The sequence below is a fragment of the Tenrec ecaudatus genome, chromosome 8 (genome assembly GCF_050624435.1).
Source record: "Tenrec ecaudatus isolate mTenEca1 chromosome 8, mTenEca1.hap1, whole genome shotgun sequence".
NCBI classification, from domain to species: domain Eukaryota; kingdom Metazoa; phylum Chordata; class Mammalia; order Afrosoricida; family Tenrecidae; genus Tenrec; species Tenrec ecaudatus.
In genome coordinates this window covers 100,889,274-100,908,647 of record NC_134537.1, presented here as the reverse complement: position 1 = coordinate 100,908,647, position 19,374 = coordinate 100,889,274, and the positions used below count along the sequence as shown (strand labels likewise).

At 39.8% G+C, this 19,374-nt stretch overlaps 1 protein-coding gene and 1 non-coding gene across 3 annotated transcripts in view; one reads left to right on the top strand and one right to left on the bottom strand.

The window, feature by feature from the left end:
• Positions 1-19,374, top strand: part of BAG4 (BAG cochaperone 4) — a 63,587-nt gene that overhangs the window by 999 nt on the left and 43,214 nt on the right. The window contains exon 1 of one of the 2 annotated variants that reach the window (XM_075556688.1): positions 190-602. The exons of the other annotated variant lie outside the window; for it this stretch is intronic. Within the exon in view, the coding sequence (XP_075412803.1) occupies positions 585-602 (18 nt within the window). The 5' untranslated portion in view covers positions 190-584. Of the gene's footprint in view, positions 1-189; positions 603-19,374 lie in introns of those variants that run through there. 2 annotated transcript variants of the gene reach the window in all.
• Positions 15,892-15,998, bottom strand: LOC142455687 (U6 spliceosomal RNA). The gene has a single exon (XR_012785837.1). It is a non-coding gene; the product is annotated as a U6 spliceosomal RNA (small nuclear RNA).

Here is a 19,374-nt window from a genome sequence, read left to right as displayed (position 1 = left end):
CTTTGCCCTGGATTGAATTGGGAACCAGCAGTGGGAAAGTTGTTTCGCTCCTTCACGGCGACTGTCAGGCGTGTCCCTTACAGCGGCTCTGTTTAACGAGTCAGGATCAGGTCCACTCGCTCGCTTCCGGTAATGTACTCCGTATTCCTGCTGGAAATGCACGTCTGTTTTGTGAGTGCTCTGTGCCCAGCAGGGGTTATTGTTCTACTGTAATGGCTCACTTCTCTTCTTCAAGCAAATTATAACACTCCCAACTGATGAAAATGTAAGCGGGAAATCCTCCTGTTTGCTGGTGGGAATATAAAATGGCGCAGTCTCTTTGGGAAAGTTTGGCAGTTCCTCAGAAAGTTAAAACAGCATGCCACCCTACCCAGCCAACTCCATTCCAAGATGTACACCCCAAAGAAATGAAAACACATGTCCACCCAAGAACTTGTACAAGAATGTTCAGAGCATTATTATTTGTGATAGCCCAAAGGTGTAAATAACAGAACTGTTAATCAACTGCTGAATGGATAAACAATATGATACGGACGTATGTTGGAATCTTACTCATCCATAAAGAGGAATGAAGGCAAGCATGGATGGACCTTAAAACTATTGTAAGTGCATGAAGCCTGTCACATACAGTATGATTCCATTTATGTGAAATGACCTGAAGTTGCCACTCCTGAGGAGGAGACAGACTGATTCGTGTTTCCAGATTGGAAGGAGGGGTGTGTAGTGAGGAACTACTAATGGGTACATTTGGGAGGTGGGGGGAATGAAGATGTTCTAAAGTTAGGTAGTGGTGATAGTTGCACAAGTCTGACTACACTGAATTGTACTCATTTAAAGCTGGATTTTCTGGTATCTGAATTATATCTCAATGAAAAAATTCACCAGAAAAAACCCTGTAGCAAGAGGTTAGTTTAGAAAAGTCCCCATTTCTCTTTCTAAACCTGGCTAAGTAGGCCTTTAATCCCATTGTAGAGTGATGAAATGCTTGACTAAAAAGCAAAACAAGATCATTTGAGGGTAAAGAGAGGACCATTGAACAAAGGACTTCTTATTGGGCTTGCTTGTTGTATTGTGGAAGCGTATATATTTTCTGGTTGTGGGGTTAGAAAAGGGTTGAATAGGCAGGGAAGTTAGGATTTTAGCATTTGTTATGAGGTTGGTTAGATTACCTGTATGGGAGGTAGGAGCTAGTGCTAGAATAATTGGAGATAGGCTGGAAATGTGTTATAAATATTTATAAACCATTTAAAAAGTTTGGTCTTTATGTTGTTGATTGATAATGCTGAAATTTTCAAAATATAGGAGACTAATGTGTTGCAAATCAATATGGTACAGAAGATACTGATATTGTCACAGATGTTATGAATGTTTTTCCCCAATTGCTGTTTGCTTTTAACTTTATTGTTTTTTGACACATTTTATATTTTTTGCACATAATTTATGTTTTTATATAGTGAAAGCCATGAAAGGTAGAAGTCCATCAGGCTGCCTTGTTTCTTTGGTTCTTCCTGAATTTACCATTGGTAATAGGGTACATTCTTACTATTTTTCTATCACTTGTTTTAGCAAAAATATTTTGAAATTTTCTTTTCAGGCAGCTTTTCACCAGACATAGTTTCCAACTTTCCCAAGTTTTACTGTTATCTGCTTGCTTATCAATTATCGTGTTATCTAACATTTTGCACTTATGGCAGTCTCAAAATATCTGACCTAGTTTATACATTAATGATACCTGAGGGCCTCCCCACCCCCAGGGGGGGAATGGAAAAAAACACTGCTGATGTGAGGGGAATAGTGCATTTGGAGTTCATTCCACCAGGTCAGCCTGTAGTGACCTGCAGCTTGAAACCACCCTCTGTCCCTCAGGAGAAAGATGAGGCTTTGTACTTAAAAGGTGTAGGGTCTCGGAAACCCACAGGGCTGTTTGACATAGTCCTATAGGGTTGCTTTGAGTATGAGTTGTGCTAACCTAGGGACTTTTAAAATGGTGTTAGTAAGTATTTTCGAAATCATGGTGACGCTGTTGTCTTCATTCTTTGAGTTGTAGTTTTCTTTTTCTCCCCCCTTCCCTCCCTCCCTCACACTTGATAATTTATAAATTATTATGATTTTGTCATGTCTTACACTGCCCGATGTCTCCCTTCACCCACTTTTCTGTTGTCCGTCCCCCAGGGAGGAGGTTAGATGTAGATCCCTGTAATCAGTTGCCCCTTTCTGCCCTCCCCTCCCTTCACCCTCTCAGTATCACCACTCTCACCACTGGTCCCAAAGGGATCACCTATCCTGGATTCCCTGTGTTTCCAGTTCCTATCTGCACCACTGTACATTCTCTGGTGTAGCTGGACTTGTCAGATAGGATTGGGATCATGATGGCGGGGGTGGTGGGGGTGGGAGAAAGCCTTTAAAAACTAAGGGAAGTCATGTTTCATCGTTGCTACACTGCACCCTGACTGGCTCGCTGCCTCCCCGAGGCCCTTCTGTAAGGGATGTCCAGTTGCATACAGATGGGCTTTGCGTCCCCACTCTGCACTCCCTCTCATTCACAATGATATGATTACTTGCTCTTTGATGCCTGATACCTGATCCCTTCGACACCTCCTGGTCACACAGGCTGGTGTGCTTCCATGTGGGCTTTGTTGCTTCTGAGCTAGATGACCACTTGTTTACCTTCAAGCCTTTAAGACCCCAGGCACTATATCTTGATAGCTGGGCACCATCAGCTTTCTTCAAATGTCTAATTCCATGTATCCATAAATACAATCTTATACAGAATGGTTTCATTGCTTTACAAGTACTGTAATCCCCTGTTCATCCTTCTCTTCCTCTGATTCCCTGGCAAATGCTAATCTTTTCACTCTCTGTAATTGTTTTTGTCTCATCCGCCTGCCCCCCGCCCAAATGTCATATAATATGTAGCTTTTTAAGACCAGCTTTTTCCCTTAGCAGCATGCATTTAAGGTTCCTCCATGTCTTTTCACGGATCGATAGCTCATTTCTTTTATCACTTATATGTGTTATACCTCACTATGAATGTACCACAGGTTTTTTTTTATCCATTCACTTATTGAAGTTGTCTTAGTTGCTTCTAGTTTTTAGCAATTGTGCAGAATGTTTCTTTAAATGGTCATGTGCAGGTTATCATGTGGACATAACAGTTTTGTTTCATTTGAGTAAATATCTATGAATGAAATTGCTAAATTGACTGCCCAGCCTGCATTAGCGTTGTAGAAGTACTACTTTATAAAATCATGCTAAGACCCCAGTATGCAAAAAAGTGGTGTTCAATGTAAGTTTATGAAGTACTTTATTTAGTTAGTTTATAATGTTGACCAGAGAGAATAGTGAGACTGTTTTGGGGAATATAATTGACACTAAAGGGGGAACCAATTTGTTTTGTGTTTTCTCTTTTTTTCTCTTTTCTTCTTTTACATTTTATTAGGGACTCATACAACTCTTACCACAATCCATACATATACATACATCAATTGTATAAAGCACATCCATACATTCCCTGCCCCAATCATTCTCAAGGGTGTTGTGTTTTCTATATGGAGAAAATATTGATTCCCAGGAATGATAGTTTTCTTAATAGCACAACTTAATGACCTCTACATTTAATTGGGCACTGCATTTAATGACTTGGGTTTAATTGGACATTTGAAAGTTTCATTTTAAATTGAATCCTTAATCTTCTATCTACGTATATTATGATCACAAATATAGTTATCACAAATAAGACCAGAAACAATTGTGTTGGATTGAATAGTGTTACCCCTAAATTCACATCCTTCTTGAACCTTAGAATGTGATTTTATTTGTAAATAGCATTTTTATAGATGTAAGCAATCAAAGTTGCAGTTATGCTGGTTAGAGTGGGCCCTCAATTCAGTTACTGGTGTTCTTGTAAGAAGACCATGTGACCAGGGAGGCAGAGATTAGAGTGATATAACTATAAGCCAAGGAGCGCCACTTGCTTGCAACCACCAGAAGTTAGGAAACAAGTAGAGAACAGATCTGGGAGAAACCAATTTGCTGACTTCTTGATTTTGGACTTTAACCTACTGACCTGTGGGAGGTTTTGAACCACCTAGTGTTTGGTTGCTTTGTTATAGCAACCCTAGGATACAACTCTCAAACATTAAAATGCTGAACTTTCTAAGGTATTTGGCATACTTAATTAAAAATTCATGCCTTACTCTTATACAAGAGCAAAGACAGAAGAGGTATCTATGCGAGTTAAACTTGTCTGACATAAATAATTGTGTTGTATATATTCTGTAATGTGGACACATGCAGACTTAAATTTAATGAAACAAAACCTAGGTGTAGTAGGTTATGCTGTTAACCACAAGTACAGTATACAAGGTCAATAGTTAAAAATACCAGCTACTCTTTGGGAAAAAAATTGAGGCTTTTTACTTTCATAAAGAGTTAGTTTCAGCTCACAGGGGCAGTTTAACCCTGCCCTATTGGGACTCTTAAGAGTCAGCATTACTTGATGGCAGTGGAAGTGATACTCCAGAAGATGATTAATAATGTCAGAAAATGACAATTTTGTCTCTAAGGTGAACCATATATATGTGTATGTGTGTATATATATCGATATAGACATATGGATTTTGCATGAATGGATTTGGATTTGGGGCAGTTAGTTCTATGACATGGCCCTGCTTCATGTTCAACCTCCTGAAGAGATCATTGATGCTGTAGCAAAGTGTGGGGAGGAAAGTAGATGGTGCTCAGCTACCTGAAAAAATAGTGTCTGTATTTTAAAGGCTTATTTTCAAAAAAGCAGCCACCTCTAAATGAGTTGTCAATCTCAGCCTGTGTGATCCAAAGATTGTAAATAATTTAATCCAAATCTAAATGAGGGGATAGTATCAGAGTTTAAATTGTGGATACCTGGTTCGCAGAAGGCTCTGCATGACAATGGAAGCCCAAACTGCATTTGCAAGGTCCAAACATGGATTTAGCCTCTGTAGAATCCGCTGTGATCATAGTTGAAGGATGTGAATAAGTAGCCCTGTTGTTAGGTCATTGATTGTAAAGTTGATTATGGCAGACATTGGGGAAATACACCTGGGTTAAGCTCAGACCATGGTCAAGAATGAGTATTTTTTTTATTAAACATTTTATTAGGGGCTCATACAACTCTTATCACAATCCATACATATACATACATCAATTGTATAAAGCACATCTGTACATTCTTTGCCCTAATCATTTTCAAAGCATTTGCTCTCCACTTAAGCCCTTTGCATCAATCAGGTCCTCTTTTTTCCCCCTCCCTCCCCCCTCTCTTCCCACTCCCCCCTCCCTCATGAGCCCTTGATAATTTATAGATTATTATTTTGTCATATCTTTCCCTATCTGGCGTCTCCCTCCACCCCCTTCTCTGTTGTCTGTCCCCCAGGGAGGAGGTCACATGTAGATCCTTGTAATCGGTTCCCCCTTTCCAACCCACTCACCCTCTACTCTCCCAGTATTGCCCCTCACACCCCTGGTCCTGAAGGTATCATCCACCCTGGGTTCCCTGTGCCTCCAGCTCCTATATGCATCAGTGTACATCCCCTGCTCTATCCAGTCCTGCAAGGTAGAATTCGGATCATGGTAGCTGGGGGGAAGAATGAGTAGTCTTCCCAACATGCAGAATACATTGGAAAGTGTATGGTTGCAGGTGCATTTAGGTTAAAATTTAGCCACCTTATCATTTAATCTGTATAATTCATTTAAATTTCTAGTTTTCAGTATTTTTTTTCAACTGAGGTTTTTATGTTTTATTTTTGTTAGTTCCCCCCCCCCCCCATGTTATTTGTTTATGTTTTTCTTTGAATGAAATCCAGGATAAAATCTGTAGAGACAGTTACTGGATTAATGGTTCCTGGGAGCCCTGATGGTGTAGTGGTTATGAGTTGGGCTGTGAATTAATTGCATAGTTGGCAATTTGAAACCACCAGCAGCTCCATGAGAGAAAGGCTGGGCTTTCTACTTCCATAAACAATTACAGTTCTGAAAACCCAAAGTGGGTCACTGAGTCAGCATCGACTTGGTGACAGTGAGTTTGGAGTTTGGTTTTGGGGCATGGCAGGGGAAGTTGGGAGGAAATGGGAAGTTAATAACAATGAGTACAAAAATGAAGAAAATGATCTAAAACTGATTGTGGTGATTACAGAACTCTTCTTGATATGATTGAACTATTGTTTGATGTGAGTTATATGCCCATAAAACTGTTGAAAAGAAAAGGGAGTATTTTAATTAAAATTTGTGATCATATGGCTATTTGTTATGCAATCTCCCATATTTTGTATGTATAATTGTTATGTAATCCTTTTCTTGGAAACTCACTGGGGCAGTTCTACTCTGTCCTGTAGGGTTGATGGAGTCGATTTAAATGGACTCGATGACATTGAATTTGGTTATGGTTATTACAAATTGCTGACACTTTTTCAGAAAGTTCTCATATAGGCACCTAGAATGTCTATGTAAAACCAAATTAATCTGGTTGAAACAATGAAAGGTGTGGTAATCCCCTATATACTTTTGACTGTGAGGTACTAGCTACTAAAGCTCGTATTATAGTTTAGGACATACTGTATTTTAGGATATACTGCTGGCAATGGGAAGGAGAGGTTGGAGGAGAGGTGTATTAGTTAGCTGTAGTTGCATAACAGATTAGCCCCAAAGTTTCATAGCTTCAAACATTTATTTCCTCAGACACGTTCATAAGAGTCTGGGAGTTCCCTGGGAGAGGGACAGCAGAGAAGGGGGGAAGGGAGACTCCGGATAGGGCAAGATATGACAAAACAACGATGTATAAATTACCAAGGGCATATGAGGGAGGGGGGAAGGGGGAGGGAGGAGGGGAAAAAAAAGAGGACCTGATGCAAGGGGCTTAAGTGGAGAGCAAATGCCTTGAGAATGATTGGGGCAGGGAATGTATGGATGTGCTTTATACAATTGATGTATGTATATGTATGGATTGTGGTAAGAGTTGTATGAGTCCCTAATAAAATGTAAAAGAAGAAAAGAGAAAAAAATGATTAGGGCAAAGACTGTACAGATGTGCTTTATACAATTGATGTATGTATATATATGAACGGTGAAAAGAATTGTATGAGCCCCAATAAATTGTTAAAATTAAAAAAAAAAGAATTGGAAAAAAAAATAAATAAAAATTGTAAAAAACTAAAAAAAAAAAAAAAAAGAGTCTGGGAGTGGTTAACTGGGTGGTTCTGATGTAAACTGGAACTCCAGTCATCTCGAGGTTTGAATGGGGTCTTGGCAGGCCTCAGTTCTGCTCTGGTTCGTGCTGGCAAACTGTCTGTGCTTTTTTAAACCATCTGGACTTCTCTATAGGTTGTTTAAGTGCCCACAACATGGCTGCTGGCTTTTTCAAAGTGAGTCATCTGACAGAGTGTACCAAGACAGGAGTTTCTTTTTCTTTTTTTGGTAAGTTTTGTAATTTGTATTTATAAAACAAAGAAAAAAAGGGAATTTACATAACAAATTATTCATGTGATCACAAAACTTAAAAGACTCCCATTTTGTTATATTTACTTCAAATATTTTTTCTTACTAGAAATCATACAGTAAAGTTAAATGTATCTTTGCCCTTAGTTCAACATACCACCCTCCACTGAGTTACATGTCATAAAAATATGATGACCTTCGCATATGGTTTAAGAATATTTAATTCTGTTGTGGAAAATGTGCAAAGCAAAACTGTACAGCAATTTAATGTTTCCTGCATGAACAACTTAGTAGCAGTGATTACATTCTTTGATTTATACAATCATTCCTCCATACAGTGAATTGATTAAGGTGGCTCTTCCAACCATAGTCTTTGGTACTCCCACATGACTTTTTCTGAATGGATCTGAGTAAGAGAAAGTTTGGGGAGACACTGATAGGGTTCAGTTGTGAGTGATTAAAAGAATTACTTGTGATTGCCATCCTGCTGTGAATAAAAGGAGCCATCTCAGATGTAGAATAAAGGCTTTCAATACCAGCGAGAGAACTGCTAGGAGTAGACCACGCCCCTTGGACCCAGAGAGACCTGTGCATTGAACCTCCTTGATCCAGGAGCCAGCAGTATAAGCAAAGAGCCAGAGCATGAGACAGAATGATGGATTTCCCAGCCCAAAGCTGAGTGCCTCTGGGTAGGAGGCTGGCTTGTGGAGTGGGGTGCCTTTTGTCACTTCATTGAGATCGCTGCGTTTTAGGTCTCAGAGCTAGAGCAGAGGGCCTTTAGGCTCAGGCTTAGCATGGCATGATGTGCCTTTGGGACATTTTCTGGCAGCCCTAAAAGTACACCGAACATTGCAGGAGCCTGGAAGAGGCCAAAGGATTGACAGAGAGGAGACCAGAGGAGAGGCTTGCTTTCAGGCAGGGCTGAGAAGGGGCCATTTTCTGTATGTAATTGTATTCTGAACACTTGTAACCCACTAACTTCTTTAATAAACCCCTTAATTTTGAGTATTGTCTGGTCATTGCAATTAATTATTGAACCCAGTTGAGAAGCAAGAGTGTGCCTTGGAGGGAGAGTAGAAGCATGTCTGACCATAGCCTTTTAGGAATTGGCCTTGGCCAGCTGATGATGGTCATGGTGATTTTTCTCCCCGCCCACCTCCCCAATTTATAAAGCTGGAAGAGGTCATACACTACCCCATATACTTTCCTTTTACACTCTCACTCTTCTTTTCTGAGTTGTTCCTCTCCCATTAATAGACTCATTGTTTCCTAGGGTTCCTGTCTAGTCTTGTTACTTTTATTCATTTGAATTCATATAGATCTTAAGAGTATTCAAGGGAAACATTTTTATTAGTTACAGCTGCAATCTTTTATTATTTAATCTTGGAAGTGATATACCATTACTTCTGCCATACACTTTTGTTCATACAGTACCATCCCTGGTTCATTGGGGGAGACAGCTTCAAAAATATGTGAATACCTTACAACAATACATGAGAACCATCATCTTTACAAGATTATAAACCTAGGTGGAGGATACTTTGAGGAAAAAATAGCCTCACACTGTGAAATTTTTATATAGTAAAGGTTTCTGTGATTTTGCAGCACCCCCAAAAGTGTGAATACCATCAGGCAGGGATGGAGGATAGCCACCAAAGAAACAAAAACAACCCCACCCCACTCCACTCCCCACCAACTCAGTACCGTCAAGTCAGTTCTGCCTACAACAATCCTGTGGGACAAGATAGAACTGTTCCAAGTGATTTCCAAGGCTGTAATGGTTAGGAAGCAGGCTACTACAGCTTCCTCTTTTGGAGCAGCTGGTGGATTCAGGTCTCTCACCTTTTGGTTAGTAGCAAAGCCTTTAATCATTGTGCTACCAGGGCTCCCAAGGACAGCTACACTAGGTAAAACTTGAGATGTAGCGAATCTAGTTAGGCTCTCAGAATAGTTCAGAAAGAGGTAAGAGGGCATGTAAGTGAGACAGTTACCCCAACATTTTATTTAAAATATTTCAGAAGGTTGAACGAGTTGTTCATTGAACATCTGACTTATTCCTCAGATTCTACAGTTAGCATTTAATTTTGTCACACAATCACATATCTATCCATCTATTTATCCTTTTTAAAAAATGGATTTCAAAATAAGTTGTATAAATCTAAAGACATGCAAAGGTAGAATTGGGAAGACAGACTGTCAATTGAAAGTAAGGGATAAGAGGAATAGAAGATGTGAGGTTTTAGTATTTTACATAATAGGAATAAAAAGAAATGTGTTTTCATGGGAAGATTATTTTAATTTGATGTCAGAGCTAATGATTGGTTAAGAATTCACAAATTGTGTTTGGTTCATGAAAGTTAAAATAGATAATCTTGCAGAAAAAGTAACAGGAGTAATTGTTCCCTGAAGGTGGGGGGGGCGGGTTTAGTTATGGAACTGATAACATTGACGATTATATGTCTCCACTCATGGGATTGAACAACAGAATTGTTTGTGAATGAATATATTGGATTGTGTAAGATATGTCAACAAAACTATTATAAAGTGAAAAAACAAAACAAATCAATTCACAGTTTGTTGCTATTAAATTATTCTAATTTATGGTAATCCCATGTGTTCACACAATAGCATTTTCTTAGCTTTACAAAGGCAGATTGAAGGCATTGCTGGGTAGTTTTGAATTGTGAACCTCTAAGGTTAGTTGAGTGCAATCCATTTTCACTACCCAGAGACCCATTGATAGTACCTTAAAAAAAACTAGACTTGTCACAGGTTGTTGTGCTGGTTTGCACTTATTTCTACTGAAGCCAGGTACAGTGCTTACTATGTGCCACATTCTGGCTGTACTGTAGAGGATTGATTAGAGACAGGTTTGTTGTTTTCATTTTTCATGCTGAATTTTAGACTCTGAAAGCTGGGAAAAGTTGGTGAGAACAAAACAAAATAGTTATAGGGTTGAGGAGTGAGACACGGAATGGAGATAGTGATTTGAGAGTCACAAATAAACCATACTTGAATTACCAAACTGAGTAATATCGTCAGGAGAGATTTTTGGGAGCTATATTAGGGGGTAGAGAAAAGATCAAGACAAATGAAAACGAGAGGATATTTGGGAAGACAGAAGAATCAGGAGTTGTGCAATGTAAATCAAACAAGGACACACTTATTTTGGAGGTGAGTGATATGAGAACTGAAAAGAAGTTGTTGGATATGGCAATTAACAATATACTGCTGGTTTTAGTGGTAGTAGTGGTGGCTATGTGTTGTCGAGTCAGTTCCAACTCATAGTAACCCTGTATACAACAGAATGAAATACTCCCTGATCCTCAAAATTGTGGCTATATTTTAGTGGTAGGAGTTTAAAATAGCATGAAAATAATGAGTGGGAAGTTTGGATTGGATTTAAAAAAAACCCTAAACAACTAGTGTGTGATAGGTAGGTTTATTGTACCAATCTGGCCAATTATCAACATGTGGGATTAATAAGGTCACAGTTTGATTTGAGGGCAAAGAGGTAAATGGCTGGGCAAGCCCCGGCCCTCTCTCTCTGGTGATGGAAATAGCATGTGGCTGCTTTAGCTAGTTCACTGCTTCAACTTGTGAGCTACACTACCTGTGGAACAACCAACCCATGGATCATGTAGCTAGAGCTTGAGGTTCCTTCAAGACCTTCTTTGCCACACTGCTGGTATATATACATTGCTTAAGCTTGAGGCTACTGGATCCTGTCTCTTGCATTGTTTGAGCTCTATATCCCATCTGGGCCTGCTTCGCTAAGCTGAGCTGCTGACAATTAGTGACCTACCCTGCTGTTTGCTGCTTGCATTGCTATAGGGAAGACTCAGCTGTCCTGCTACCTTGACCTTGGACCCGGTTTTGTTTCTCTAGAGAACCTTGTCTAACACATTGTGTAAAGCAGGGGTCCTCAAACTTTTAAAACAGGGGGTCAGTTCACTCTCCCTCAGACCTGTTAGATGGCCGGACTATAGTTTAAAAAAAACCATGAACAAATTCCTATGCACACTGCACATATCTTGTTTTGAAGTAAAAAACTAAACGGGGCAAAAGCACCGGCAGGCCGGATAAATGTCCTTGGCGGGCCACATGTGGCCCATGGGCCATAGTTTGAGGACGCCTTGTGTAAAGTATACTTCCAAATTTGTTTAGATGAGAAAATGGTCACTTGACTGGGAACCAGGATCAAATGAAAAATTTTTTTAGGATTGGTAGTTTGAGTATATTTGTAAGCAACCAAGAATGAGCTAGTAGGGGGAGAAAAAGATGTGAACAAAAGGATCGAGTATGTTTTGCAGAGAATAGAATCGAGGGGGGAAATTTACAGTTGGAAGGAAGGGATTGTTAAAGGAGTTTATGGCTATTTGTTTCCTTATAAAGTGGAAGCTTGATCATATGAAAAAAGGGTAATAGAATGGGATCAGCTGAGAATTTCTTATGGTATAAGTGCTAAAGGAAGAGAATGGTAGAGTAATATGAAAGAGACCCAAGTGATATTGGGGCTGAGTAGGAATTGTGATAGTCAGTGATCTCTAATTTCTTTTTAAAAAAGCGACATTTGTAATTGAAACTTTCATCACAATTCACATACCCTCTTCTGTTCACACATGAGGCTATTTGCTCCCATAAAGAGTACAGTCTCAGAAACTATTTGGGGGTTGTGCTGAGTCTGAATTGACTCAGTGGCCGTGAATAGGATTTATATAAATATTTCATTCTAGAATAAAATGAAAAGGAATTAACTCTAGCCTTCATCTGAAATTTTGGTACATCTCAAAGGAAAAGAAAGTAGTAAATTAATCGTAACCCCCAGTGTTACTGAGTCCATATTGACTCATAGTAACCCTACATAGGGTTTCCGAGACTCCATGGGAACAGATAGTCTTATCTTTCCCCAGAGAAATGGCTGGTGGGTTTAAAACTCTGATCTTGTTAGCAGTCCAGTGCTTACTCAACAGTACCACCAGGCTTCCTTAAATTAATTATAGCAATCAAATTTTTTTTGCATAAAAGAAATATTTTTGGTCATTTTTGTCTTGTTTGTATTTTATACAACTAACAAGACATTTGGAAAGAGTGAAAAAAAAAACAACACAAAAAGTGCTACCATCTAGTGAATTCTGGCTTGTGATCCTATAAGGATTCTGAGGCTATAATCTTATAGGAGTAGATAGCCTCATCTTTCTCCCTTGAGGCAGCTGATAGATTTGAACCTCTGATCTTGTGGTTTGCAATCTAATGCTTACTGGACAGTGCCAGCAGGAGAAAAACCAAAAGTCCAAACTCAATGCCATTGAGTCAATTCTGACTAATAGTGACACTGTTGGACAGGGTAGAACTGCCCCTGTGCGTTTCTAAGACTCTTAACAACTTTTTATGAGAGTAGAAAGCCTTGTCTTGTCTCTTGTTGAGCTGGCTGGTGGTTTTGAGCTGCTGACTTTGTGATTAGCAGCCCAGTATGTAGCCAATAATGCCACCTCAACATGATAAAAATGGCAACTCTATTTGTAGACCAGACTTTAGTTTAAACCAGCTTCTTGTGAAACCAATCACCGTTTCCTAGAATTAGTGTCCTGTTAGGAGTACCATATGCTGGCAGACATTCATTTGTGATATTTCAGATTCGATATTTTTAGATGTGTTTCATATTTATCCAAAAGGACTGCGTGTAGTTACATAATCTCTGTCAATTTGAGGTTATTATGAGTCAAGGGATGGAGTCTAGCTTGTCAATCAGATCATATTCAATGATTCCTCTGTGGGCATGGCGTTCTCATGAGGATTCTAGGAACTTCCTCTCTTGATTTTACCATCAGAAGAGGTGGGTCACACTCTCTCTCTGCTTCTCCTTCCTGTTGAGGAGCCATACTCAGAGGGCTGGAGGAGCCAGAGCTGAGATCCTTTCACTGGCATTGGATCCACAAGACTTTACACCCACCAGCCTATGATCTTCCTGCATTTGGCATCGTTGCATGTGCTGTGTAAGTCTGAAGAATAGAATATTTTATAGGTTATGTTGGCTACTATCGAACTTAATGACTTGATCTGAACTGGGCTGGGATGTTTTCTCAATATACAATTGGTCTTTGATTTAAAGTTCTCTCTTATGCACACACAGATGAGTATCTTTAGATTTTTTTTTCTAGTTAACCTGCACTAACCCAAGGATTTAGGGGGTGAAGGCAACCTTTTTTTTTTAATAAGACTTAATAAAACATAGTTATAGCTTTATCAGGTCTTTGTTAACATGGTAAAATTAATCATTTTTAAAGTTCTGAATTTTGACAAATATCTATAGTCATGCAAACTACCACCACAATCAAGCCATGAATAATAATTTCAATTTAAAATGATTTCTTATGGAGATAATAACTTGATTAATGATTCCTTGGGGACATAGCAGAGTAGGTTGGGGGAAGTGGGGAGCTAATAACAAGGAGTACAAGAAAAAATGTTTTAAAATTGATGTGGTAATGATTGTACAACACTTCTTCATATGATTGAATTATTGACTTGTGTGATATTTGGATCGTGTCTGAATAAAACTCTTTATTAAAAAAATTTCTAAGAAAAGTTGGGAGATTTCATTTCTGTTTAATCCTAAACTCCCTTTTTAAAAAAACTCCTTTAAAGTACAGGAAAGGAATTGTTGGTGTACATGGCTTGATGGCCATATCTGACCTCTCGGCTTCTTATTGCCACAAGACAGGGTTTAGACATTCTTCCACTCAGAATTCTTTACCTAATGTGATACCAACCATTCTTCCCAACCTATTTTATTTATTCCCCCCCCATTCTTTTTTTCCCCATGCTATTTTATTTCTATAGTGGGTTTGATAATTCACTACAGTGGCCACACAGAACTCAGTACCTATAATTAAGAGAGCTTATAGGGTAGCTGATAGGTTACCACAAATCAGGATCAGCAAACAGGCATTGGTGCACAGCAGCAGTTCTCATCCTGTGGGTTGCAACCCCATTGGGGGTCTAATGACCCTTTCATAGGGATCACCCCATTCACAACAACAGTAGCAAAATTACAGTTATGAAGGAGCAACGAAAATAATTTTATGGTTGGGAGTCACCACCATGTGAGGAACTGTTATTAAAGGGTCACGGCATTAGGAAGGTTGAGAACCACTGGTCCACAGCAACACCTTCCTCAGCTACCAGCCATGTTTCTCTCTGGCCCTCAACCTCTCAGCCATGTCCATTGGCCTATGCCTCCTTTGGCTAGGAAGTCAGCCCACCTGTGGATTCACAGGTCCATAGTCTTTAGACAGTTGAGGAGAAGGTACCTTATAATCTCAGTGCTTCTCCTATGAGCCTCTGTACCATAATCTCTGCTGCATCTGATCTCTGTGGCTTCTACCATTTCACAGTCTTGGAAACCTTCTTCCAAATGGACCTTTTATTTTCTGTGTTCCAGTTGACTCGTACACATACCTAGGAATAATTTTGATGGAGATATGGTTTGTCTTAGCTAACCACACTTCCAAGGAAACCAAAGGATGATGTCTTTTTTAAAAAATTTTTTTTTATTTTAACAATTTATTGGGGCTGATACAATTCTTTTCACAGTTCATACATATACATACATCAATTGTATAAAGCACATCTGTACAGTCTTTGCCCTAATCATTTTTTTCTCTTTTCTTCTTTTACATTTTATTAGGGACTCAAACAACTCTTACCACAATCCATACATATACATACATCAATTGTATAAAGCACTTCCATACATTCCCTGCCCCAATCATTCTCAAAGCATTTGCTCTCCACTTAAGCCCCTTGCATCAGGTCCTCTTCCCCCCCACCCCCTCCTTCCCCATTCCCCCCTCCCTCATAAGGATGATGTCTTAAGTCACACCCTGTATTGCAGTGGTTCTCAACCTGTGGGTCGTGACTCCTTTGGGGGTCAAACGACCCTTTCACAGGGGTTGTCCAGTTCATAACAGTACCAAAATTACAGTGATGAAGTAGCAATGAAAATAATTTTATGGTTGGGGGGGGGGTCCACCACAACATGAGGAACTGGATGAAAGGGTCGCGGCATTAAGAAGGTTGAGAACCACTGCTCTAGTGAGTCTAAAGATGCCTCGAAGGAAACAAGGGTGTGACATGTTTCACACTGTCAACTGAAGTCGGGTATTAATTCCACCCTATGCCTGTCCATTAGTATTATAGAGAAAGCCCTTCAAAGACAGCCACAGGCATAGAGTCTAGAATTATAACACATCACGTAAGTTATGACTATAAGGACCATATTAGTTGAGCATCTCAATGGTCTTTCTTTTTAAAAAAATCATTATGAGTTTATTGGTTTGATATATATTTGGTACATTGTTTTACTGAATTGCAACCATTCTTTTTTTTTTAAACTGTACACAGTTATAATTTCACAGGCAAAATATGGAACGCTTCACGAATTTGCGTGTCATCCTTGCGCAGGGGCCATGCTAATCTTCTCTGTATCGTTCCAATTTTAGTATATGTGCTGCCGAAGCGAGCACGCAACCATTCTTTTTGATACTTACATTTAAACGTGCCCATATTTTGCCAATGAGAACCTCTTTTTGTTGGCTTATAAATTTTTATGTGGCCCATTGAGATAGCTTTTTAAAAAAAATTTCTGCTACAGCAAGAGGTCTCAGCCTCATTTTATATATGATGGGGCTTCAAAAAGTCTGTGTGAACCTGGAATTATGTATGCTTTTTCGTTGTTTATTTTTGCTAGTTTTTTCCCCCCTCTTTTTTGGTTTGTTTTTTCTTTTTATTCAGTCTTTTGTTTTGTCTCTGTTATTGTTGTTTTTTTACCTGTCAATATAAGATAGGCATGGGGAGCAAGCCCGAAAAGAAAGCAACAGGAATGAAGGTTCTGGAGGGACATGGGGGAGAAGGAGGCTGGGTAAATAAAGGAGCTGTGAGCAAACAAGGCCATAGACAGGGGAACAGCTAGGGAGTTTATAGGAACCACAAGGAGGATGTAGAGATCCCAATGGTGTTGCAGCCACAGCAATCTAGCTGAGAGGAATTACTAAGAGGCAGAAGAAGGATGAGCATGATGGTGAGGCAGGAGGAAGGTAAAAAGAAGCAGGAACGATCTAGGAAGCAAAGCTATGGATAGAAGTATAAATGTAGTTGTACATTTATGTAAATATATTCATAAAAATAGATGTATTGGTCTATGTACATATATTTATATGGCAATATATTGAGGAAGTGGATGGACTTTGGGCCTCTGCTCAAATCTTCCCTCAACACAAGAACACCTTGTTCTAACAACCTGGCATTCTGTTACGCTCACCCTCCTGACATGATCGCTGAAGAGAAAATAGGGGCATAAGCAAATGTGTTGAAGAAAGCTGATGGTGCCTGGTTATCAAAAGATACGGCATCTGAGGTCTTAAAGGCTCGAAGTTAAACAAGCAGCCATCTAGCAGAGAAGCAACAAGCCCACATGGAAGAAGAACACCAGCCTGTGTGATCATGAGGTGTCAATATAATCAGGTAACAGGCATTAGGAGACCCAAAACAAAACAACATATTGTTGAGAACAAGGGGGTTGTGGCAGAGACCCAAAACTCATCTGTAGACAATAGGACACTCTGTCACAGAAGGGTCACAAGGGATGAATCAACTAGGGTGCAGTATAGTACTGATAAAACACACAATATTCCTCTGGTTTTCTGAGGCTTCCTCACCCCCCACTATCATGATCTCAGTCCTGCCTTTCAGTTCTGGATAGACAAGCATGTACACTGGTGTAAGAGTTCATGACACATGGAATCCAGGTCAGATAAAACCCTCTGGAACAGAAATGGGAGTATCTATACCAGGAGGGTAGGGAGAAGGTAGGGGCTGGAGGGGAGGAAGGGAGAACTGATCTCAATGATGGACGCATAAACTTCCATCCCCCAGGGGGATGAACAACAGAAAAATGGGTGAAGGGAGAATGTGCTTGGTGTAAGATATGAAAATAATAATTTATAATTTATCAAAGGGTCACAAGGTGGGAGGGAGGGTAAAAAGAGGATCTGAGACCAAGGACTCAAATAGAAAGTAAATGTTTAGAAAATTATGATGGCAACATATGTACAAATATGCTTGATACAATTGATGCATTGAATAAAAGCCCTCAATAAAATGATTTTTTAAAAAGTAAAAAGGCAGGTATAAATCCAAATGTATCACCTTACATAGCTGTGAATGAACTAAGCAATCTACTACAAAGGCAGAGATTTTCATATTGGAGATATATATATAGATATCTCTTCAGGAGCTCACACTTTATATTGTTTATTTTATAAGGGACTTGTATTCAAAATACATAGAGAACTCTTACAGCTCAATAATTAAATGAAAATTTTATTTCTATTCACTAATTTTTTTCTATCTACTAATTGAAATAAAATTCAATTTACTCATTTAAAAGTACAATACCCATACAATATTGAGAACAAAACAAAAAAATACCTATTAAAAAAACTTGTTGCCACAGGTCTGTCTGAATAGGACAGGCTGGATGAACTATCTGGAGGAAAAACAACGGGACCGACAGTTCCGGGGGGACTTGGGGTGGGGGGGTAGGGGGAGTAAGGAAGTGGTGTTAACAAACCCAGGGACAAGGGAAAAACATGGGACCCCAAATGGTAGAGAAGTGGGAGTGGCAGGCCTGGTGGGAAATGATCAAGGGTAAGGTTGCTTAGAGAAGAGGTATACTCTAGCCCAGGTGGCGATGAAGCATGGTAGTAGGGCAGGAGGAAAGTCAAGGGAGATGGAGGAAAGAGCTAGGAGTCAAAGGGCATTCATGGAGGTCTAGACAAAGACATGTACATGCAAATATATATAGGAGGATGGGGAAATAGATCTATGTGTCTATATTTATAGGTCAAGTATTAAGGTGGCGGAAGGACCTTGGGCCTCTACTCAAACACTCCCTCAATGCATGAATACTTTCTTTTATTAAATTGGAACTCTATGATGCTCACTCTCCCGACACAACGGCTGGAGCCAAAGTGTGTGAACAAGTAAATGTGGTGAAGAAAGCTGATGGTGCCCGGCTATCAAAAGAGATAGTGACTGGGGTCTTAAAGGCTTGAAGATAAACAAGCGGCCATCTAGCTCAGAAGCAACAAAGTCCACATGGAAGAACACACCAGCCTGAGTGAGCGAGTGGTCCCAAAGGGATCAGTTACCAGGCATCAAAGAACAAAAAATCATATCATTGACTGCACACCTCCATGATAGGATCGCTGAAGACAAATGGGTGCATAAGCAAATGTGGTGAAGAAAGCTGATGGTGCCCGGCTATCAAAAGAGATAGTGTCTGGGGTCTTAAAGGCTTGAAGGTGAACAAGCGGCCATCTAGCTCAGAAGCAAATAAGCCCACATGGAAGAAGCACACCGGCCAGTGCGATCACGAGGTGCCCAAGGGACCAGATATAAGGCATCATGCAAAAAAAAAAAAGATATAAGTGTGTGTTTGTATGTGTATATATGTGTATATGTATATATGTATGTATATATATGTATATATATCATATTAAATGAAGGGGGAAGTGCAGAGTGGAGACCCAAGGCCCAAGTGTTGACCAATGGAGATCCCCTCATAGAGGGGTTTAGGAGAGGAGATGGGTTAATTAGGGAGTGAGGTAGTATCGATGAAGAACACAGCTTTCCCCCGGATCCTGGTTGCTTCCTCCCTCCAACTACCATGATCCGAATTCTACCTTGCAGGGCTGGATAGGACAGAGGCTGTACACTGGTGCATATGAGGGTTGGAGGTACAGGGAATCCAGGGTGGATGATACCTTCAGGACCAAGGGTGTGAGGGACGATGCTGGGAGAGTGGAGGGTGAGTGGGTTGGAAAGGGGGAACTGATTACA